The sequence below is a fragment of the Bufo gargarizans genome, chromosome 1, assembly GCF_014858855.1.
Source record: "Bufo gargarizans isolate SCDJY-AF-19 chromosome 1, ASM1485885v1, whole genome shotgun sequence".
NCBI lineage: Eukaryota > Metazoa > Chordata > Amphibia > Anura > Bufonidae > Bufo > Bufo gargarizans.
In genome coordinates, this window is record NC_058080.1 from 626616229 (window position 1) to 626641613 (window position 25385).

General features: G+C 38.6%; 1 protein-coding gene across 1 annotated transcript in view; it reads left to right on the forward strand.

Annotated features, from left to right (window-relative positions):
* The window catches only part of EFNA5 (ephrin A5), a 373670-nt gene that overhangs the window by 291493 nt on the left and 56792 nt on the right, over positions 1-25385 (forward strand). The window contains exon 2 of the mRNA XM_044275956.1: positions 7973-8265. Coding sequence (XP_044131891.1) covers positions 7973-8265 — 293 coding nt within the window. The remainder of the gene's footprint in view (positions 1-7972; positions 8266-25385) is intronic.

Below are 25385 nucleotides of genomic sequence, written 5' to 3' on the forward strand. Positions count from 1 at the left end.
ACATCTTGGAGAAACTATCCACAGATCTTTTGTGAATGCTGGCTTGCTGAAATCCTTCTGTCTCTTTATGTAATCCCAGATAGACTTGATGATGTTGACATCGGGGCTCTGTGGAGAGTACATCATCACTTCCATGACACTGTTTGGGGTTGTTGTCCTCCTGCAGAATAAATTTGTAACAGGGACGTAGCTATAGTGGAAGCAAGGGAAGCAGCTGCTATGGGGCCCAAACTCAGAAGCTTCCCACCCTGGAAGAGGACATAAAGCTTTTATTGTCATCTGGGCCCCTCAATAGTGTTATACAATTACATTATAGACAGTGAAATTACATTCAGTATATCCTTTTAGGAAATGGATGGAGCGGCTGCCGGGTCTGGTCTGAGAGAGCGAGCTTGACTAGCTCCAGGAGTGGAGGCTGCCCTGGAGTAGGGGGTTTTAAAGAAGTTGCTGGGGAAAAGGGCCCCATTTAAAAATGTCCCATTGGGCCCAGTCATTTCTAGTTATATCACTGATTTGGAACCAATCAGACGCATTTCTGATGGCTCTGGATGATTGATAAGTATCTGCCTGTATTTCTCAGCATTGAGAACACCACTTCTGTACCTGGGTTCCGTTGATTTCTGCCAGTTCTGAGCTGATGGCACTTCTGGACATCTTCCAATTTCAAAGAGAAGTAATGATAATGTGTCTTTCATCTGCTGCACTAACTTTTTAGCAAATGGAGTTTGGGATTTTTTTTTTGTTTACATGGAACAGGAAATATTATATTAATGTACAACAATTTTTATGTTAGAGCTATCTGTCCATGTAGATTTATTATCTGATGACACACCACTTGTTGGTTGTTTGAAAACTCCCTTGCTTGCTTTAGATGGGAATATGCAGTGTGTTATAGAATTTGATATACTCCTTCTCACTAGCCAGATGCTATGAAGATGTCCTGAATACCGATTTTAATTTACTAGGTCTTAATGAGTATTATAACTGAGACAGAAAGTTAAATGGAATTACTCTGACCTTGAGATCATGCTGATAAAAGCACAAAGATCATCTTGCAATGAATAAGATGTTCCAAGTACAGTATCATTTGAGGCTGTGCTTGTTTTACCAAGCAACTCATTTCAATGATTTAGCTTGTTATTAATCATAATTAGATTGTGATAATTTTTTTACTGAAATTCATACCATTAAATTAATTTTCTCCATTCTCAGTTGTGTAGAATTTAATACACTAATCCAACATCTTATGCTAAGATGCTCTAGCAAAAATTTTGATTTGCTATAGAAAAAACTTGATGGGCAAACATAATGTACCCACAATTAGCTTGTATACCGGACATATAGTAGCACCATAGTTGCAAAATATGCTGGGACATTTAAGCCCTGACGTGGGACTATCCAGCTCCACATCCATATTTGCCCAGCTCCACTACACATGATCAACCCCAAACACCCAGGAAACACAATTAACTGCCCACTTTAGGGTAAGTTTGCATTAACCATGCTCTTCTCCACACTAACTGTGGTCCTAGCAATCACTTTTCTGGGACTAACACAAGATCCAACCTTGGTTCCACTGACCTAGTGCTATGCATATGTATGTGGGAATGTCTAGGTGTTAAATGAAAAATTTGGATATTTAAGCATGGATACAATACCCCATCTTAAGCTTAACAATTAATCCTATTGTTAAAGCTATCCATGTACAGTGTGACCTAGATTAGCAGATTTGTTCACACATAAGAATATAAAACCGAGCCTGATGGATATATGTATTTTGTCATACTATGTAACTATGTAATATTTATGCTTTTCAATGTCTTCTACTACATCCATGTACAGCATGCCGCAGGGGTGTGGGTAAATGTGGCCAGATGGTTGTAATTGTAGTAGTCTAGGTTCTGAAGCTCCCTAGGCTCATGCAGTGACAGGATAGGTGCACCAGTTCTTCCCTTTGGGGCACACTCCCTTTCTTGGGATTCTCCTGCCTGATGGTGGTCGATATGCTCTTGGTAGTGATGGTTTTACAGTTTAAGACAGATGCCAACACTAGGTGGTGTAATTGTAGTGAAGACCTTTTTGCATCAGAACAGTTCTATACTGCAGAATTAAAGTGCAAAAAGTTCAGGACCGTTCTTATATGCCATAGAGTCAAAAGTCCTTTTTAAAATTGGTTATCTCTAAAGATAATTTTCTGCAACTCTCTTGTATCTAGTTTGCCTTCTGGAGATGTTCTGGTTCTATCCTTAGTGGCACCAGGTCCAGAATGAGCTTGCCTGTCAGCTACACACATGTGCCTCCTCCTAGCCTTTGCTAGGCTGGACTGATAACAGGAAAAGACTGGACTAGAATGACTCCAGACTGTTCTGCTCTCTTTTATAAAGGGTAACACCAACCCCATATCGTGGTGGCTATGAATAGGACTTGTGATTACCATGTGCATACAGAAATATAGTAAATACATTAATGACATGAGATATACAGTTTTACTCTTTACAGTATGCTGCACCTCTTGGAACATGGGTGCTGCAAATGTGTTTTGAAATATCAATCTAAATGCTACCCTCCTTTAAAAATACATATTGTTATGTAACCAGATAGCGCTGTGTCAAGATAATAGATGCCACCTACTTGCCAAAACATGAACAGCAATGCAATTTAACCATACATTGTAGCTATATATCTTATCTTTCTATTATTTCATTAAATGGGCACAAATGTCCTTAATTTTGACCTTTGAGTAACTGATATGACTGGTGACTTTATAGCTGATGTGAATATTTGACATGTGAATGTTATGTGACTGTTCCTATGACTTTGAAATCAGCTTGTAAGCTGCTTTTACACTTTTTATAGTCATTATCAGGAATAATGACCTTTCCAGTTGTCTCCTTTGTTTTGTCTTGGAAGACAGTGGGATTACTTTTACTTTTACTATAACATGAAACTTATTTCAGTTATAATGGATTGTTATATAATCTCATTATTTTACTATTAAAATTAATAATTTCCTATATTTTTTTAATAATTTCATTTGATGTCCTGAAAATCATTTTAGACTGAATCATTTCCATTTAAAAAAGTTAATCTGTCTTTTAATTATATATGCAAAGGAAAAGTCTAGTATGGTTATGGATAATTTTGTGAGAATTTGATTAACAGGTCATTCAGTCTGGTGAATGAGCAAACATTTTTGAAGGCTACATTTCTGCCACTTCTAGCAGCTGTAAAGGGTAAAGTTCAGTCAATGAATGTTTACTCTATGTATTACTAACCTTCCACCTGTGGATCCAGGAAATTCAAAACTTCCTTTCGCTAGACTTTTAAAGCTTATAGAGCTTGGAAACAAGTCTGTAAAACAGAATTAGAAAAGCATCATACATGTCACCCCCCTCTCCCCCAAAAAATGTTTTATATGCATATATTCAGATATAGATTTGCTTATTTCAGAATTAGTTAATATATTACATTAAAAAGCACTTTAGACGCAACCTCTGCATGGTTCTAGCATATGTGCTTCTGAGATAAAGAAATTAGATTGTGAACCCCAATGAGACTGATGTGAATAGTGACACAGCTGTGAGGTATGTTGGAACTAGATAAGCAACAGGAATTTTTTAAAATATGCCAAATGTTTTGGAAAAAAACTGGATAATTTTTTTAAAGGCTACAGACAGTGTGTTAGGCAATAGTAAAAGATCAAAGAAACTCTATGTCATCTTTTAATGCCTTCAATGCAAGAATTTTTACTGTCTGTTTTATGGTATACAGAAGTCTAAATCTTAGTCGAAATAATAACTTTAACATGAAGGGTTCCTTTTAAAAATGTGGTTGCATGGACACAAGATGCAAGATTTTTACTCTATATCCATATAAAATTCTGGTTGCCAGTGATATTTCGCTGTTGTTGTTAACTGAACATAGTTGTTTTTTTTTTTTTTTTATCTGGCAAGATGCTGATATTTTCCCTTATGTTTCCATATATTTTGGGAGCAGCTACATGAACATCTACTAGTTTTAGTAGGTAGAGGATGATAGATGAGAGAAACGTGAAGAATCTAAGATAGTTATGAAGCAAACTCAGCAGAAATAAGGTATGGCTGAAAAGCCGGCATACAATCTGTGCCAAATGGAGACAGTAAGGAAAGGGAACTTGTATAATCAGAGGAGACATTATTGGATGTAACAGGTATGTAGTGCTATATACTCCTGTACATTTAGTATTCCTGAACGTAGTGTACATCCAAATATGCCATTAGCACTAGGAAGAGGTGGGATGTGGATTCGGAATCTGGCACATATGTACTGTGGCTATTTCCCCAGATCTTTTGAGACCCTAGAAACACCACTGCCTAGAAAATGTATGAGCTTTATGAGTTGTCGTTTTTTTTTTATAAAATACTTTTGAACCAGATTTGCTGTATTTTTTACTACAAGTTTCAAACTCAGGATGTCAAATTTGGATGTACAATAAGAACTTAGCGACAGCAGCAATGCTAAAAGAAATATTATAGCCTTTTACAGATGTCAACTTTCAAACTGAAGCGTGCCATGACCCCTTTTTAATCTTTGTTTACACTTCTGGTTCATCAATGTGACTGCTAGTGGAAGAAGATCAATTAGCTGATAGCAAAGGAGGTCACTGAGCAAGGGTTTTTGTATCATCAATATAATGTCATAGATTGAGGAGCTGCTGTGAACCGTGCATTAGATGCAATATATAATTTTGGGTTTCAGAGGTTCCTCTAATAAGCTTTATGTTTCATTAATCTGAAGTTGAACTTTGATCACATACTGTTTCAAGGATGGCAAATACAAAATATGCATTCCTAGAGAAAACACAGTGAACTTAGAAGTAGTCCTTTTCTCAGGGAAAATTCCGACATAAACAGACTGACAAAAAAGATTTACTTTGTTTCATTAAAGAAAAGCTTTGTATAATTCCTAATCTACCAGAACCCATGACAAATTGATACAATGTTCAACTGATTTGTGTAATTGCACAATAACTATCCATGATGTCAGTTGTTTGGAATTTCCTTTTGTGTAAGGTTTAGGAATATGCTATGGAGATTTTAAAGGGAATGTGCACATTTGAACATCTTCGAATATGTCATTGAAACACAGACACTAATGGCGGTTCATGAGCCAAGATCCTTGCTGATTACTAGAACAAAGGGTTCGCACTGAGACTGATCGGGTTCTTCTGACTTCAACTAGAGCTTTCCATGGGGGGAACAAATTGAATATTGCATTCTGAATAATTTCAGAGGGGACATCATTAGTTTAATACACAGAAACATTAATAGCTGGGTGAAGCTAGCTGAAGCCAAGAAGTAACAGATCATCTAGAATTCCTAGTTAGAAATGGCTACGTTCAAAGAACACCAACTGATAACATGTTTATCTCAATGATGTTTAAGAGGATGCTTAAAGAGGACTTGCCATCTCTCGTGAAGTCTGTTTTACTAAATAATTTTTATTCCCCATGTAATGCCATGGTATCTTTTCATAGAACCCTGTTTTGCTCTGTTCCTCATTTATTGCCAAAGGAGGTTGAACATTGAACAGTTGAATCTGCAACAATGTGCAACCAGTGGGATGGGGGGTCCACGCACAATGTGATGCTATCCAACAGAAAGGATCCATGTGTATGGATCTGAAATGCGTAGATGCGTAATAAAGATCTCGGTTGTATTGGACGCTGGATTCCATTTTAGTTCTTCAACTATCCAACAGTGCTACTAGTTAGAGGCTGTGAGTGGGTGCACCCCCACTGGTAACACCCAGTTAAATATTCACTAATAAACCTCTAGGTACTGCAACTGAGGAACAGAAAAACAAAGAACAAGAATTTGTATTACATGAGGAAGGCAAGTAGTTAATAAAAGAGACATGCCAGGAGAGGTGACAGTTGGCCTTTAATATTAGGACTGAATAAGAGGACTAAATACCCTGTTCAGCTGTTTGAAGAGGAGACGGCGCTTCATGCAATCCCTGCTTTCTCTTCATTACACTGCAATTCATCTCAGAACTGCAGTGTAACATAAGTGCTCACTCCATTCAAGTGAATGGAGCAAGTATTTGTAATCATACTGCATACCGCTCCACAGGAGACAACGTGTAGTGTAAAGGCACAGAAGCGGTGCTCACATAGAGTGCCACCTCCTTGTCAAACAGCTGATTGGCAGGGGTTCCTTGTGTTGGACCCCCCACTGATCAGATACAGATGACTTATCAAAAGGATAGTTCATCAATATATATGGCCAGGCAACCTCTTTAAGATGGTATATATGCCCAAGGGCTGATGTAGATATTGATACCACAACCTCAGGGCTTCAGCAACTACATCTAAAGCAGAAGATTTGCTATAGATATCACGAGGAACAGAGCAGATATATCATGATGGGTATATGGTGGTTTTTAAGGGGACATGAGGGAGGGGACTTTTTGTTCCTATTGTCTCTTCTCCGTTTCCTGATCTATAGTACAATCATTATGATGATTTGTGATTATATACGTCAGAAAATGCCCCTTCTTCCTTGAGCGATTGTGCTACTATGTAACATAGTGACGAATAGTCATTTTAATGCCATTTAGCCTTGTCGACAACCCAAGTTGCTGCCAAGAAAGAAGTTGTACATTTGATTGTTTTGCCTGCTGATCAAACATAAGTCGTAACAATGAATCAATTTCATGAATTGGACTAATGACATTCATTACAACGACAATTTTTGTACAATTTTAAATGCTCAAAGTTTTCCTTTCAAATATTTCATCCAGCCTTTCGATTGCAAAACCATCCTTTCTACAAACCACCAGTCTGTCTTTACTGAAATACATATTTCATACAATTTTTCTCTTCACAAAGCCTTGGGTGGGCTTTAAATTTCAATCCTAATTTATCATTCACGGCACATTGGTGTCAAATGTCACAAAAATGACACTTGTAAATTCTCTGGGATAGCATGTCGGAAAATGCTTTATAATAATTAAAGAGAAAAACCCATTTGGGCTAGACTACCTAAGGCTACAATGATCGTCTGGCTCTTGTTCAGAGCTGTCAGGTTAGCACGAGCGCTATTAATTCATATCCCAGAATCCTTTTATCATAAAGCTGCAGATTCCTTTCTGTGTAGTTTGGCAGCGATACTGCATTGCTTTTATGTTTCTTGTAAATGCTGTACAAGACTTTGTATATGTCTTAAAAATAAGTGCCAGCAATGTGTAACTATATAAATATGGCTGTCCTGATGTCATAAATCTTAGAAAATAGCTTGAACGTGGCTTGTGGCAGAAATAATCATATTGTATCCATATACTGCTGATATTATTTATGATCATGGATTATTATATTTTAACATATTTGAGTAATACAGAGTGTTTTCTTAGTCAATACCATATGTTTCAATGGCAGTGCTTATTTGCTTACACACTAAGGCAAATCCATTCCTAGATATAATTTTTTTTTAAGTATTAATATTATTATTTTTATTATATTACATAGCGGATGAAAATTAGCAGTAGAGGTTCTCTTCCTCTGAAAGATTATTTTGAAGTGAAGGTTAACCTTTATCTGTCCTCTCATGTGTCATTGTATGTCAGTTCCTGGACTCCCACTAGAAGGGACACTTTGCTCACATAATAGTCCCATCAATTTCAGTGGAAGTACCATCAACATAGCTCAGAGATATGGAAATCTCTGAGTAGTGCTGATTTGATTTGTGGATCAGTAGAGTGCAGTGCCTGCTTTTTTCCATGATATTTGGGTCTCAGCTCAAGGGTCTTCTACTGATCCCATCCACTGACATGTCTCAAGGACATTTTAGTGGCTAGATAAAGGCATACTTTCAGTTTAATTCTAATATGAAGCTTCATTATATATTTTTGAGTGATACAACAAGCTAGATACAGTATGGACAAAAAGCTCTGGATTTTAACCATTTCTTTTTATATCTTATTGTAATGGCAGGTTCATGAGAGGTGACTACCACATTGAAGTCTGTATCAATGACTACCTAGATGTATTCTGCCCTCATTATGAAGACACCGTGCCTGAAGACAGAACTGAAAGATACGTTTTATTCATGGTGAACTTTGATGGCTACAGCTCCTGTGATCACACATCCAAAGGGTTCAAAAGATGGGAGTGCAATAGACCCCACTCTTCCAATGGACCTCTAAAGTTTTCAGAAAAGTTCCAGCTATTCACTCCCTTCTCATTAGGATTTGAATTTCGACCAGGAAGAGAATATTACTATATATGTAAGTACATTTTATTCCATTTTATTTATATAAGTCATGGTGTTATATGGTTTCCACTTCCAGGAAAGACCTTAGTTTTTGTCACCAAAATTACAGAATGGACTTTGGACCAGGTAAACTGCCATGCCAATTGTGCTCCCTTTAGAAATGACATGGTTCATTAGCTTCTCATGTTTTCCTGAAAGACTCATTTATTACATTTAAGAGGCTGTTTGGTATAGAAATCTCAATTATCTATTAAAATCCCCTACTAGTGAAAGGGAAGTTAATAGAAGGGGTCTCGATTTTAAGTCTATTATTCAGGAAGGAGAGAAGCTATACAGAATATTTCATGCTTTGGAGGACTAAACGCATACAGAATAAAACCTAAACCATTTAGGTAATGTGCAATGCTTGACTGTTGCACTAGGTGGCACTGCATTCAATCTGAACACTGGAGCAGAGGTCTTCTGCAGATTACAGCTGAAGGGCATAACACTCTTTGGACTGATATACGACCACATTTTAATTTTTTTCTCTGCTATATGTATATTTTTATTTTGCCCTCAATATAATGCTTGTAAAAAACTTGGTCCCACTCCCTCCCTTCTTTAGTAGTCATATTTGTACATACTGTAGCACACAGCCTAACTGCTGAAAGTATTTAATGCTTTCAGATTCCTTAATACAGGAGTATTTTAGCATCTGCAGGGAACTTCAACATTTCTACAGGATTGTATGGTGATCTAAGTTCAGGTCTGTAGAAATGTAGAAGATTTGGATAAAATACGCAAAAAACATCCGTAAAATGGGTGTGTGTCTGAAAGCAACCTGAAACTGTTATGTAAGACAAAAGATGTCTCAATTCCTTCCTGGTGCTGGTGTCAGCTTCAGTGCTCTGAAACCATGCATGGATTCCACAGCCAAAATCAAAGACCAGCAACATTCTACAATATAAAACATTTTTAAAAAATTGCTAATAGAAATACAAGTGAAAGAAACATGGTAATCACTCCTCTTATATGTTTCACTCCCTCCCCCCCCCCCTCCCCACACTGGTAATACAGAGATAGACCTTTACTGCAGACTGCTGGCAGTTGAAGAGGACCTTTCATCAGTTTTAACATAGGCTAATTATGGTATTACCTTGTAGGGCATCCCCCACTGATGCTATGGATGTATTTGTTTTTCAAAATCCCTAAACCCCCCCCTTCACGTTCATCCACTGGTGCCCCCCGTTGATTCGGTGCCTTGTATTCTAATGAGCAGTATCATCTCAATGGGGCGGAGATGCAGTCTTCTGGTGTGGGCGTCTCCTTCTCCCTGGCTGTGAGCGCGATCCAATCAGAGCGGAGTGCTCACAGCCAGGGAGAAGGGGCTCAAGTTCTCGTGAGATTCCTCCCTGGCTGTGAGGGATCCGCTCTGATTGAATCGTGCTCATAGCCAGGGAGAAGGAGACGCCCACAGCAGAAGACTGCATCTCCGCCCCATTGCGACGATACTGCTTATTAGAATACAAGGCGCCAAATCAATGGGGGGGCCTTTGAAAAAAACAAAAAACATCCATGCCATAATACCATAATTAGCCTATGTCAAAACTGATGAAAGGTCCTCTTTAATTCATAACTATCTAGTTGAAATAATAGAGAAATGTCACAACACAAAGGGGCACAGAGTTTTAGATGCCAGTCTTAATAAAGCCATAAACTGGCAGTGGATCCAGCAAAGTTATGAAGAGGCGCTGGCCTTTCGATAATTTTGTTGCATCCAGCAACAGTTCTAAATGTAAGACAGCTTTCTGAATGGTCTTACATTTAGACCTATTTCTATGCCTAAAACAGGAGTAAAAAATGGTGAATCAGACAGGACCGTCCCCGTCCCTGCCCACAATTGTAGACCTGAGGTGAGTGGGGTGAAGTCACAGATAGTGGCGCAACTAACCGATTTACAGATTCACCAGTAAGGCCCCTTTCAGATGAGCGAGTTTTCCTCACTGGTGCAATGCGTGATGCGAATGCATTGCGCCCGCACTGAATCCGGACCTGTTCATTTTAATGGGTCTGTGTACACGAGCATTGTTTTTCGTGCATCATTTGTGCGTTGCGTGAAAATAGCAGCATGTTCTATATTCAGCATGTTCTATATTCAGTGAATGGGGCTGCGTGAAAAACGCATCGCCTCCACAAACAAGTGCGGAAGCGATATGCTTCTCACTGATGGTTGCTAAGAGATGTTGTTTGTAAAGCTTCAGTTTTTTATAACGCGCGTGAAAAACGCATCAATGCACATTTCACCCGCGTGAAAAAAACTGAACAACTGAATGCAATCGCAGACAAAACTGACTGAACTTGCTTGCGAAATGGTGCGAGTTTTCCTCAACGCAACCTGAACACATCTGGACCTAATCCGTATTGTTCGTATGCAAGAGGCCTAATACTAAGCTAGCTAGATAGATAGATATGAGATAGATAGGAGATTGATTGATAGATAGATAGTGTTATACAAGCAGGTGTGGACCCACTACACCACTGACTGGTTATACTCTGGAGGGGCGTAACTAAGCCACTACCTGGTCTTCACTAGAGCCTCTTATGGTGAGGATAGGCTTGGGCCATTAGGGTAGTTGCCAGGGGCTACTCCAGAGCAGTCCCCGAGTCAGTGGCAGCTGACCAGGGGGTTAGTGTACTTGGTGCAGGCATCGAGGGACCAGGAGGTTCCAGGTCTGGGCAAGTGGCAATCAACCGAAGTCAGTAAGCAAAGTCACACTGAAATCAGTAAGCGAAGTCACACCGAAGTCAGTAAGCGAAGTCAGAGGCAGGCGGTAAACCAACAAAGTCTATAAACGAAATCTGAGGTCAGGGCAGGCTGCAAACAGGCAAAGTTCATAAACGAAGCCCAAGGTCAAAGGCAGGCTGCAAACAGGCAAAGTCCAGGAGTTCAATAACAATGTCTGGTACACAGCGAAGCAGACAAGGGAGACAGCTTAGGACTTGGAGATAGACAAGCTAAAACCATGAGGTTGCTCAGGCATCTTCCTGTGGTAGAAAGCACCTTTAAATACCTGCTGGAGTCCAGCCATAGGCTGGTGAGACAGACGGCATGTATGTGCTGCTTCATGGGTAAAGAGAGAACCACCCATGCAAGCTCAAACACCAGTACAGGTCTCGAGCGGGAAGGAAACTCTGGCATGGATCACAGACACCATAATTAAGTTACCTGCTGCCCCCGCTTGTCAGCACGGCGCGCAGGAGGGAACAAGGGAGCCGGCGCCCATGCCCGCGGTTAGGGGCATCAGCGCCGGCACGGACCGCTGGGCTAACAAATAGATAGATAGATGATAGATATTCTAATAAGCACAACTAGAACAGTATTGTGAGTAACATCCAAAAGCGATTTAAGTGTAGAAAGCATTACAGTTTCTTATTTATGTCTGTAACGCTTCAAGTGAAAACTTTTATAGAAAACACATCGTACAGTACTTTTCTGTGGCATATGGTTTTTGTTCTCTACACTTATAAATAGGCCCTTAACTTCTTAAACTGCAGAATAAAAAAATGGACCATAGAGACACATCTGTATTAACCGGCTGCAGAATCGGTTTACTACTAGAAATTACACAGCTTGTGAGAATGTGATTTCACTACTGTAAATAAAGCATGGATTAAAAGGCCCAGGATGGATGTATAAAAGACGTTACAAGCAAATCTCTCAAAATATGGATATTCATGAACACAGACAAAGCACAATATAAAAGGAAATTTTTGCCAGTGAAGCAAAGATTATTTGTGCCGAGTGACTGAAATCATGGACGTTTCAATTTAGTTCTAATTCCATTTTTGATGTTACAGGGTGGTTATTTATTAGTCAACGGAGGTGTTTTACTTAGAGTTACAAAAGGCTGCATTTTATGTAATTTAACTGCACTATACAAAAGTCTCTTCACTCAAAAGCAGAGTGAAATTAATGTTTAATCAATTTCCTTACCCCTGATATCCTCTTTTAAAGATCCAGGCTGCTATGCAGAAGCATACCCTACATCAGTGATCACATCCATAATGACCTCCAGCTGATCAGGACAAGACATAGATGTAGAAAGTCCCTATGACAACCTTGTTCATGGTTGTTGCAGGGATCATAGGAGAGCAGAGCTAATATGAGAGGGGTTGGATCTTCAAAAGAAAGAACAGAACATGGTTTTTACATTAGCAGTACAGTAAAGGGGCTTTTATATACGTACTATGCGTATTATAATCAGAGGTGTAGTATAATTACTTGAATTACACATCACAAATAACAATTTATGTTTTCTAACTTGACATAGGTGCCAGCCACCATGCAAGACTACTGACAGCTCTAGGTAGAGGTTGGGGAGAGCCATACAAACATACCTTTGAAGAGCTTTTATTAGTAGTGAGAATATGAAGTTTCATTTCCCAAAATTCTGCTCCTGCAAGTGTCCGGGTGGTATTAAACAGTGAAGTGCTCTCAGCCCCTCCCCTCTGCTGTGAGTATCAGCTGTAGCATCCATTCAGGAGAGTAATACAGCTGTCACTCAGAGCAAAGGGGAGGGGCTGTGAAGCTGCTCAATGCAGAGAGCAGTTCACAGTGAAGCCCTGCCCTGAGCACTGACAGCATCTGGGAGAATAAAACTTCATGTTCTCACTACACCTGATGAGAAAAGTTTCACAAAAGGTATGTTTGTCCTGCTCTTCCCAGCATCTATCTAGTGCAGTCAACAGTTTAGCATAATCAAAACTGCCGACAGACTCCTTTTTTAACATATACACTATAAAATATTGAAATGGGCCATAGATTTGTTAACCTAAGATTCACCTAGCTAATTGCGCAGCAGAAAAGTTTAAGGAAATATTTACACGAGGCAGAGTCATTGTGGAGATATCTGATGAAACATATTTTCAGTTGCAGATAATTCAACCACAAATCTTTATGTGAGAAGTGTGAACATAACCTGAATGACACTATTCCCATAGAAAATGAAGGGAAATTGGTAAAAATGCTTTTTTTCACTTGACTAGCTGGTTGCCAAAGTTTCAGTGACAAAATAGAAGAAAATTAGCATAGTTTAAAGAAGCACTGTGTTATTTTTATTGATGCTTCCATTTTAACACTACATAAGACATGTAGAAGAGCAAAAGAATGAGCTTTCCAGACACTTTATTGTACAATTAGAAGCTCTGGTTCCAGTTGCCGTTTTCTCATGTGACCCTGACTTGACTAGCTGATTCACATAACAATTTTAATGTGGACTGGAAGTCAGTTACTCCATTCATTCTGATGAGACTGGCATTGATCCTCTCATAGGAATGCATAGAAAGATAAAAAAATTAAGTTAACTTACTGATTGAGTTATTCAACACAGTCACGAGATGCACCACTTGATCACAGTGGTGCATGATGTCTGATACACTTCCTGTACCTTACATGAAATTAGACACTTTTCGCATTTCAAGCCAACTTTTAGTTGGCTTACCTTAGACCATTATTTTGGCACATTTTGCAACTTGACAAAACCATTCCCCCTTTTCTAGTCACTTTTGAAAAGTATCTAGCTAGGTGAAACCATCTATATTTTTTGTTGCAAATCAATCATAAAATTGTCTAATCCATACGAAAAAGAGCAGGGGGCGGCACAGTCAAACAAGCACACAGTCAGTATGCGGCGATCACAGATGCTCCAAGGCCAGCGAGGAAAGAGACGCTCGGCGGTGCACTGCTGCAAACAGTGAGTAGAGTGTAACAAATGTGGATCAGTAGAAGAAACATGCAGCGGCACTCACCGGTGTACGTCAAAACAGCTTTATTCAGCCACAATCAGGCCGGGGGTGGACAAGTCAGACACGCAATGGCAGCGGCGGCCGTTTCGCGCTAATTGCGCTTCATCAGGCTGTGCTTCAATGCGCGTCTGTGTCCGCACTTCCTTTAACCTCTAGTGCAGGCCGACGTCATACAGATGAACGAATCAGGCCGCACATAGGTAAAAGGGGTTGCGCTAAACAACTAAAAACATAGAAAGTGCAACATATTTGCAACACATCAGCAAGAAAAAAGAAACAGACATACAAGTATATACAGCACCTATGAATAAATAAAATCAAAGGAATTTGATTACAGGAAAGGGCTGAGGTCATTTCTGTCGTTTAATCCAAGTTCTCCTAACGCTTGTGTACGCAGGATCCAACGGGCTTCCCTCTGCAGGAGGAGGCGGTGTCTATCCCCTCCCTGCAGAGGAGTGGGTACTATTTCTAATCCAGAAAAAGAAATACAACTGGCGTCCCCATTATGAACTTCTTTGACATGTTGGATGAATCTAGGGCACCCCTTTCCTGTTTTTACTGAATTGAGGTGTTCCCTGAACCTTTCAAACAAACACCTGATGGTTTTGCCGATATAAAATCGACCGCAGGGGCACAATAGTAGGTATACTACATATGTGCTCCTGCAATTGATGAAGGAGTTCACTTTATGTTGGATACCTGCAAATCCAATAAATTTCTTCAGGGAATTGTAGTTGCAAAACGAGCAGTTGCCACACTTGAAATTCCCTTTAGGTAAACTGCTATTCAGCCAATTTTCGTTCCTACAGGGCTTAAACCTACTTCTGACTATTCTGTCTTTCACGGTATGTGCCCTTCTAAAGGAAATCAGTGGTTTCTGTTCAGTGAGTTCATGCAGGCTTGCATCTCTCCTTAGTACGTCCCAATTTTTGAAAATGACGGAGCGGATACGCTCTGCCATGGGACTGTACTTAAATGAAAATGCAAACCTCCTGAAATCTGTGTCCCTTTGTTTATTTTCATAATTGGCCCTTCTGAGTAAACTGTCCTGAGAGAAATCCTTTTCAACCTTTCTCATGTCCTCCTCCAATGGTCCTTTCCTGTAATCAAATTCCTTTGATTTTATTTATTCATAGGTGCTGTATATACTTGTATGTCTGTTTCTTTTTTCTTGCTGATGTGTTGCAAATATGTTGCACTTTCTATGTTTTTAGTTGTTTAGCGCAACCCCTTTTACCTATGTGCGGCCTGATTCGTTCATCTGTATGACGTCGGCCTGCACTAGAGGTTAAAGGAAGTGCGGACACAGACGCGCATTGAAGCACAGCCTGATGAAGCGCAATTAGCGCGAAACGGCCGCCGCTGCCATTGCGTGTCTGACTTGTCCACCCCCGGCCTGATTGTGGCTGAATAAAGCTGTTTTGACGTACACCGGTGAGTGCCGCTGCATGTTTCTTCTACTGATCCACATAAAATTGTCTAAACTACAGGTGTAACGTACACCAGAAATCTGGTGCAAGGAACTTAGGAAATGTTGGCCAACTGATACCAAAAGTGTAGGGAATTTATGTTGGATGGTTGACGGTTTTGTAGTAGTGCTGATCTTTTTTTCAATGTATTTAGTTTGGAAAGCTTTGTATATTGTAATTTATTCTCGTGCTATTGCTCAATTTAAAAAAATGAGCTTTCACTTGACTCAAACATGAACTCCCAGTTGCACAGGAGAGATCATACTTTGTTTTCCAGTGACACATAGACCATGTTCTTATTGTACAATGGTAAGGTTTAGGAACTGTAGCTACAGTTGGCGGGATACAAACTTACTCTAGCTTAGTCCTTAGTCTCTAATTTTGACCTGCAGAATCGGCCGTGATCAGCGCCTTCTGAGTGATAACATGCTTCTCATTACAAAGCAGGAGGTCTTTTCATCTGCTTGTCTGACATGACACTTATGACCCAGAGTTTTATACAGTCCAAGGACAGGAGTTCACTTGTCATTCCTGCCACATGGATGTGAGACATGGTGAAAAGGTTAACTGAATAGACAATTTAAACATCAAGTCAAGTTACAGGGTGGCTAAACTAACATTCTTAAGTTTTACTTTTCAACTTACGTCTCTAGGGGGTTATCAGTGCCCAAAAGCACTGTCACACCACATATGCTTGTGTTTGCAGTACTAGTTAACATTTATAGATGAATTAATTACTGAGCTACAGCACAATCCAACGTTCTATGTGATATGGAAAAGCTCCATATGTATGTGTGATGCTTAAGACTGTAACGCCGTTTATTTCCAACTTCAATAATATTGGCTTTTTTCAGAGGCAGCAACACTTGTAATTGGACCATCAAGAAAGGGTGGGCTAGAAGTTGATACATTTCTTTTCCTTTCCTTTGTTAAAGTTAAGTAGTGCACTAATTGGCCAGCAATGAGAGATAAACCCCCAAATTCTTCATTCTTTTTAGTAAGTGTGATTAAAAAGTGCAAAGACATTATTTTCCCCTTAGATAATTTAAGGTGATGTTATTTAAAATTTTCCATGCCGATATCTATATATTTTTTTTAAATCCTAAAATCCTGCAGTTTTCACACTGGCCATTAAAGGGAACATGCCACCTGGATTCTGGGTATAGATCTGAGGACATGGGTAGCTAGATGGCCGCTAGCACATCTGCAATACCCAGTCCCCATAGCTCTGTGTGCTTTTATTGTGTAAAAAAAACTATTTGATACATATGAAAATTAAACTGAGATGAGTCAGAGCTTGAAAATATGACTCTTCTCTGGTCACACAAATAAGATATGACTCTTTTATATTAATTTGCATAAAAAGGCGGGAAGTACAAAAATGCATAATACTTATTGAATTTGTCTGCAAATGAAATAAAAGTGTAATTTATATGTTTAGGGTAACACAATGAACATTTAGAAACGCTCAGTGAGGGTAGCATAGTAGAGGTGACAGGTTCCCTTTAAGCTTCTTGGTCTGTACAGATCACCTTTCATCATTATCCATCATAGGCAGGATTACAATGACAGACATCACCTTTATATATAGATAACACAAGATCCACTATTCACAACAAGTGATTGTCTGCATAATAGATCACACAGCATGTCTAGAAAACTCTTCCAGAGGAGTCTGAGTCCACTCCAGACTTTTGTGTCTATAGCCCATGGTGGCTGCTGTAATGCCTATCTCTGAAGTGCTGATAACAACAGCCATGTTCCTAATAAAATAGAAATTATGCAATATAAGCAGATTAGAAAAAATGTGTCTCACTAATTGGTTCTACTTAGCAGAAAGCTATGGTGTACATTATCAATTTAAGACGATGCAAGTGGAAGGAAAAAAGAGCCCAAACTACTTACTCTATCTACTTCATCATTTTCTGTCATCCTCAAAAACTGACTGTTTGGTAGAGCTTCATCAAAGGTGATTCATCCTGGGAAAACATATACTGGCATCTTGCATAGCCAATATATTTTGATAATTCTATTCCATCACCTTCTTTTGTCCATATGATAAGAGTTGATTTTACCATCATTGACAAAATTGAATTTATACAATAAGACCGAGGAAAGAAACAATCTAGAAACATATTTGAATTTATAATAACGCCCGTCATAACTTATTCTTGGTGTGGGAAAAGAATTGGCAACTTTGCATATGGTTTCATTTAGCTCATAAAATCCCCTTGTGGTCTTCCAGATGGAGTTATACTTTCCTTTTAGATTGCCACCTGCATTAATCGCATGCTGTCTGTTTCCTTTGGTAGCAGACATTAACATCATTAGGCAAAATATTATTACTGTTTTGAAGCCTTTATTTTCCACTCCAAAATCTCCATATTGTCATCATACAATAAATGAATTCTAGTGGGAACCAGTATCTGCAGATGCTTCCAAGCCAGACAGCTATGGCTCAATGCTTCATTAAGCTGTAATGTCCATTGCTTGCCTAATATGATCTATATCTATAAACCAAAGGGCGCTTTCACAGCACACGAATAATAGGAATGAATTTTGTTATGAGAATACAGTCAAGAACCCAAACCACATAATTATATATGTGACTATCTTTGTTGATTTATATAATAAGTGGTTTAGATAATAAAGTACTTTACAACATTCAAGAATGAAATATGGGCCTAGCTTTTAATTTCTATTTATTTTTTACTATGGTTATTGCAAAACTAGTATACTGTACAAATGGCTTATATGCTAGATCATTGAATGGTTGTCCCTTTAGAAACAGGATGTATGGACAAGAAAGGGGAGGAGGATTCCTATGTTAGTTAAAGTGGAGCGTTTTTAGATAGCCCACTGAACTGTATCTTACCCTGCAATATAAGCTGATCACTGGTTGTTTAAAGATAGTCTGTCAACACTTTTGACCTTGCTAAACTGCTAACGGTGTTAGGTAGGGGCTTGAGACAGCAGTATAAACATACCTTTTTTGGAGCTTTTCTCATCAGGAGTGCTGAGACTTTGAAGTTTTATTCAGCCAAATTCTGGTCTTTCAAGTGCCCAGGGAAGGGCCTCACAATGAAGTAGTGTCTGCATTGACCTAATTCATAGCCCCTCCTCTCTGCTCTGAGAGACAACTTAAGCATCCAACCAGGAGACCACTAGAGCTGTCACTCAGATCAGAGAGGAGGGGCTGTGAAGCAGATCAATGCAGAGGGAACTTAAAAGTAAGGCCTCACCTTGGGCATTTGAGAGAATAAAGTTTGGTAGAATAAAAGTTCATATTCTCACTACTCCTCATAACTAAATCTCCACAAAAGGTATATTTCTCCTGCTACAAACCCTTTTTTTTGTTTCATGGTGGTGAATTCATTCTTTATTATCTGTATATTACTTATAGGTACAAATAAAGTAGTCAGTCAATCAAGAAGAGCAGTTAAATATTAATAAAGGGGTAGAAGATATAGGAAATCACTTGCAAAGGCCAATACATAGCAATACAATACCATACAAACATCATAAAGAGTAAACATGATGGATCAATACCTACAAACAGTGCCTGGCTGAAAATCCCTTTTTCAACTTTTTACATGCTCCTTTTTAAATATTACATTTATTAGTTTCTTTAAAGCATTTCTATTGATACATCAAGAAGAGTGCAAGAGTATTTTCAATATTAATGGCATTCTACAAATACACCACTGATCCAGCTGGTCATATTACACTGTTCTCTTTCTCTCAAAGTTCATGTTTTCCCTCAGAAGGGTTTCATGGTTCCATTTTGCTACAGCCACTTTTACAGAGTCTCTGCTTCTGCCCCACATATGAATGCCGAGGTCAGCTCTCGGACCCCCAGGCAATTGCCTAATGTTGGTTGAGAGTAACATCCCAGAATTAAGACAATCAACACTTCCCAGCACCTTAATTAGCCGTAATAAATCTCCTGCTGAAGAATGCAGTTCAGGGACAACTGCCTCAATCTCCTTCATCACCAGTGACAGGCCAGAGTCTTGTTGGTGGTCGTCAGTCTCCTTGTACAAAGAGCAAAACGCTTTGACTGACCGAGAAGCGCTTTTGAAAAAGCCCTCTAAGTCCTGCTTCATTTTCAAAAAGTCCATAGCTCCATCTGTCATATATTGCATACATTTGGATGCAACTTCCTTCCAATTCATGACGTTTCTTAGATGCTGGGCAATTACTTTATAGAAGTAGTGGAGGGAAAGATCGTAGGTGAAATCTTGCTTCTGGCACTTCATAGATTGGAATTGCATCCAAAATTGTCTGCATTTGTCCTAGTAACCTTTCAAAGACTGTCCGAGGTGCAGTGAACATTTCCTTACATCCTCTGCCAACTTATGGCTCTCCAACCAAGCTTTCTGGTAAAGCCCTTCTAAAATGTAAACTTCACCAACCAGGAAATCAATCTGTTCTAGGAGAGAATTTTCACTTCCGCTGAGGAAACACTCTTTTATGCTAGAAGAGATGAACTCTGCCTGTTCCAGGCCACATTTTTCATCCGGACTCATGTTGGGTCGCCTAGTGATCGAGAGCTGGCCAAGCAAATGGGCAATGATGGTGATAGATTGGTTAATCTGTTTCTTGGACTTTTTCAGCATTGATGTAATGTCACTTTCACAGCCATGTAGGAGAAATGCCACGCTGCCCCCCAGCTTCTTCACTTCAGCAATTAAGTCCTGTTTGGGGTACACTGCCTGGGTGTCTGGAGCACCAAGTAAGCCATCAATCAGTCGTACAGAAACGCTCATGTGGTTAAAAGCAGATGAGATGGTTATCAGATGTTGCTGGATGCTCACGTCACCAAGTTCAAGTTGTTCATACGCTTGTATAACATCATTGCTTGATGATAAGATTTCATAAAGGTCAGTGAGCAGTTGAAGAACCAAGTCTTGAGAATGGTCATCCTTGCCTAATAATTCAACCTTTTAGATGTTACTAGCTGTTTGCAGACTTCAGAGAAAATGGTACTCGGGACAAAGATATCGGTGTGCACTTTTCCAATAAGTAAACCAGAAGTCTGCCGGGAAAGTGAACTTCTTCCTCTGAAAAAAATAAAAATAAATTACATATATTAACCCAAGTGTGAACTGATTCCAGAAAAGTAAAATTGTTGATTTTCAAGAGGTAGATCCCTGCCCAGCTCCAAGACACAACACAGTGTTGATCATAATTTCCATGGCTGAATGTCAACAACCAGATGAACAGGACAGGACTCCATTTATATATCCGTTCTGTACTGTGTACTTAAAGGGGTTGTCCCACAATATGTATTTATTTTTTAAAACACTTTATTAAAGGTCCGACAATAACAATTATATAAACCATATCATTATTAACATTTATCTGCATTTATTTATTTATTTTTTAAAGCCCCCAAACCCTCCCTCCCTGTGATGCGTCTCCCTTCACCACCACCCCTCGGTCCCAAGACCGAGGGGTAGTGGTGACGGGTAGAAGAGCGGAGGAAGCTCTATGAATTCCAGTCTTCCCAGATTCCAATCCATTTTTTTCAAAATATATTCATATCTCTTAGTAGTATTCACCAGATTTAATCATGTGTTCATAGTGGGACTGTTTCGCGAAAACCAGGAACATGCTATCAAAAGTCTTGCCAAAAACATTATCTTAATTAAAATATTTTTTTATATTGCTGACAGCTCACCTTGGCCAGCTCACCCAGTACCCAACATTCAGCGGAGAAAGGGATCCGCACCTTCAATTTTCCCTCAATATATTTATGAATAGCCCCCCAGTATTGTTTCAACTCTGCACAGGACCAGAACTTATGCAAATAATCCGCTTCAGGAGCATCGCACCTAGGACAGTTGGAATCATTCCTAATCCCACATCTACTAAGCCAAATAGGTGTAACATAAAGTCTATGTAGAATTTTAAACTGCACCAAAACGTGATTAAAATTATGTGAAACCAATTTTCAATTCAAAGTTACATTCTCCTGTTCATCCAAATGGATCATTGGACATTCATTTTGCAAAGTCCTCTGGCCAGGAGAAGAAACACCTCCAAATAGTGTTATCAGTAAATTTTTATAAAGGTGAGAAATCTTCATCTTCTTAACCAAAATCCCTATCCACTCATTAAATTGTATTTAAGGGTCTATTTGAAACCTAATTTTTTTTCCTATATACTCAAAAGTGACAATCTTAACTGTAAATACCAAAACCACATTAATTTCTGTGCTTTTTCTCTCTGTGATAATTCTACAAATGAAATAATATCTCCATTACTTACTACCTGTGTCAAATATAAAATATTACTTTTTTGCCAATATTGTTCCTTAACTACAAACACTTTATAGGTGCTAAACTTACCATTAACTCCAACAAATAGGACAACCTATATGGCCTTGGTTGAATAGCATTATTGAATGGCCTTTCTGGAAAGGAATGGGGGTAGCGCTCACATGGCCCATAAAGGTGGTGGAGGATAGGATTCATATGCCCCATGTACTCACCACATAATGTTACCTGAAGGAATAGCTAGAAACTATAATCCAGTCATAAATGGTTAAATGTAGAGTTTTGTTTAAATACTTCATAATGACATTTTGCAATAAATGAAAGAAAGAATGAGGATAGTTGAAAATATCAGAATATAATCCGCAAAGCTCAGTAATCCTGTGCAAAATGCTATGAGGACGTCACCATATTTTAAAAGAACCTTTCACAATGAGCAACCGTGGAAAATAGGTTTTACAGTAAATGAAATTATTAACACAGGGTAAACTTGATTGAATGCATTTTTTCATAAATGTGAATGTGTTCAGCTTGCATAAAATAAATATTTCTGAATTCCGCTAGCTCTGTGAGCCAATTCAATGAAATCAATTTGTGTAATATAATTAGCTTACTTCAGGCCGGTGGGATGAATGAATAGATAAATACTTTACTTATTAGCTGGTCGCATTATTTGGACTAAATAATGGAGCGGTTCTAATGTACATTCTGTTTTAGACTGATAAAAAAGGATTATTTTAATAGAGGAGTGTAATGTTTGAACAGTGCCATAATATCATGAGATATGTATATTTTATATTCAGTAATATTGCCACTAGAGATGAGCGAATTTAATCCCGCAAAGTGGAATTCGATCCGAATTTCAGAATAAATTCGATTCACCTAGAAGCCAAGTTTCCTCGTGCTTCGTGTCAGCGAATCGATTTAACCTGAAATAGTATAAAAAAATTAAATAAAAATCCAACTTACCTCCTTCATTTGCTCGCGACGGGTCGTCAGCCTACATCTTGCTTGAAGATCTCAGCCGGCATGAAGACACAATCTCTCGCCGCACAGGATTTCGGCCGAGATCTTCAAGCAAGATGGCGGTGGCCAGCCCTTCTCAAGCAAATGGAGCCTGTAAGTTTAATTTTAATATATTAACGCTTTGCTAATTTTACATTCAGATGCCTCAATTATGTATAAACGCGACATCTGAGGGGTACAATGACTGGGGCGGCGCTATCGCAGCTCCTTGTCATTACACCTGCTATTTACAAAAAAATGCGCTTTGTGACAAAGTAATTTGTCACGAAGCAAATTTGTTGTGAAATTCGGCGAATTAGCCGAATGGAACTTTTAAGAAATTCCCTCATCTCTAATTGCCACCTACTCCAGTAAATTGTTGATTTACTTTGGAAAGTGCTACACCCAAGGAGATTGCATGTTGTACCATGGTAGGAAACTAAAACACCATATTAAAGCATTCTGAGTAATCAAAGGAAATCCCTTATTAATAAGAGGAAGGAAACTGTGACTCTCTCTTTGAAGAAGCTGACCTGTCCATGAAATGCACGAACAGCCTGTTGATTTTAGTGACCACGATTTAATGCATAATTTCTCCTGTGGTGATGATGCATAAAATTTAGCATTGTCAGTTTCAGCTGAACATCTTACTTTTTTGCAGGATTTCTCTAAGGTCTTTACGCGGACAATAACTGACAATGGTCATTTGGCTGAATGATAGTTACTACGATCATCTCCATACAGTTTCCTTGTTTGTCACCATCACATCTCTGTCTACACAGGGCACCATGCTGCCAACAAACCAGGATTTTAAGAAAGATGCGATCACATGATGAATGAGAGTTGATTGATAAGTGGTACCTTTGCATGGGGGGAATTATTGGAAATGTACGATACATTTGTATAAATACTCATCCCCAATAATTGTTCTCACCTTTGGTCCATTTAAAATGTTACCTCTTTATGTATGGTATCCATATTTTTGGTTGACATTATTCTATGCAGGAAACCTTAGTTGAGTATTTTAACAAAAAAGCGCAAACCTGTTCCAACACAACAAAATTGTAACTCGTGTTATGCATTCACTCAGTCAGATGTATTCTACCACTTGTATTGCTACTGAAGTTTGATTAGTAAGATGCAATTCCACCATTTCTTTTTTTTTAGTTTCAACAACATATTTTCAGCCACTTAGAAACACTGGGAACAGCATTCTTTATACATTAAACTGTTAATGCTGTCTGTTACTGACTTTTAACTATTTTGAAAGAAATAGCTTGGGCTGTTATTTTAAATACAGCTCTAACTATGTAATTTTTCAATAAAAGCAATGCACATTTTGAGAACGTTAAAACATTTAATATGTGACTCCCAACTGGGAATAAGGAATTTTCCAAAAATATTTCTAGCGTTCTTATTGTAAAATAACATTAATATGTATTAGAAAAAAAGGCCTGGATGTTAGGCATTCATTGGGAATTCAAGTTATTTGCACAAAGTCTGTATTCAAACGTGAATCATTTATGACTTCATTAAATGTGCTTCTTAATTTGAAATACATTTGGTAACAAAGAATACTAAACAATGTCATGAATATATTTTCTATATTTCTAATGGCATTACTGATATATGCATAAGATGTTATCATTTCCTTCATGCTGATGATTCAGACCATGAAAGGGTAAGACATTCACTATTGGTTTTACAATGTGAGATATATTCAGTGCAACATGGAAGACTGAGCAAGTGTAAAAAAAAAATGCTTTCGACAGGCATGTGGAATAAATTAGTTGTAGACCACTGAGTCAGTGCCATCCAAGTGGCCATTTATTTATTCAGCTCACTCTCTTCAAAATACTTTATACTTTACAGTATATACACACATGACACAGGAGAAGTAAACTTCATTTGACATCTATTGTGTATGACATAAATTACAATAGATGACACAAATCACAATATAAGACCATGGTATTGACTACACAATGCCTTTGGAAAGTTTTAAGACTCTTTCAATTTTTTTATATTTTTGATTTGTTGCCGACTGGTGCAAAACCACGTTTTCCCCTAATTAATCTGCCCTTAATACCCCACAATGATAAAAGTGAAAACAGAATTTTAGAAATGTTTGCAAATTTTTGAAAAAAGGAAATCTAAACTTTTGCCTGGACATAAGTATCAAGGCCATTTACTGTGACACTTGAAATTTAGCTCTTGGGGCCTTCCTTTCCCAATTCTTATTTCTCTTGATCATCTTTGAGATGTTTTGACACCTGTGGTAAATTCAGTTGCTTGAACATGATTTAGGAAGACATACCCCTGTATGTCTCACAGCTAACAATGCATATCAAAGCGGAAACCAAACCATGAGGAGGAAAGAACTGACTGTAGAGATCAGTGACATAATTGTATGGAAGCACAGATCTAAAAAAAGTTCTTCTCCGCTGAAAGTTCCAAAGAACACAGTGGCCTCCTCAATTCTTAAATGGAAGACATTTGGAACAGCCAGGACTCCTCCAAAGGGTATATAACCTGCTATTGAGACAAAGAAACACTTTTTTTCAGGCAATTGGAGGAACTTGTCATTTGGGTAA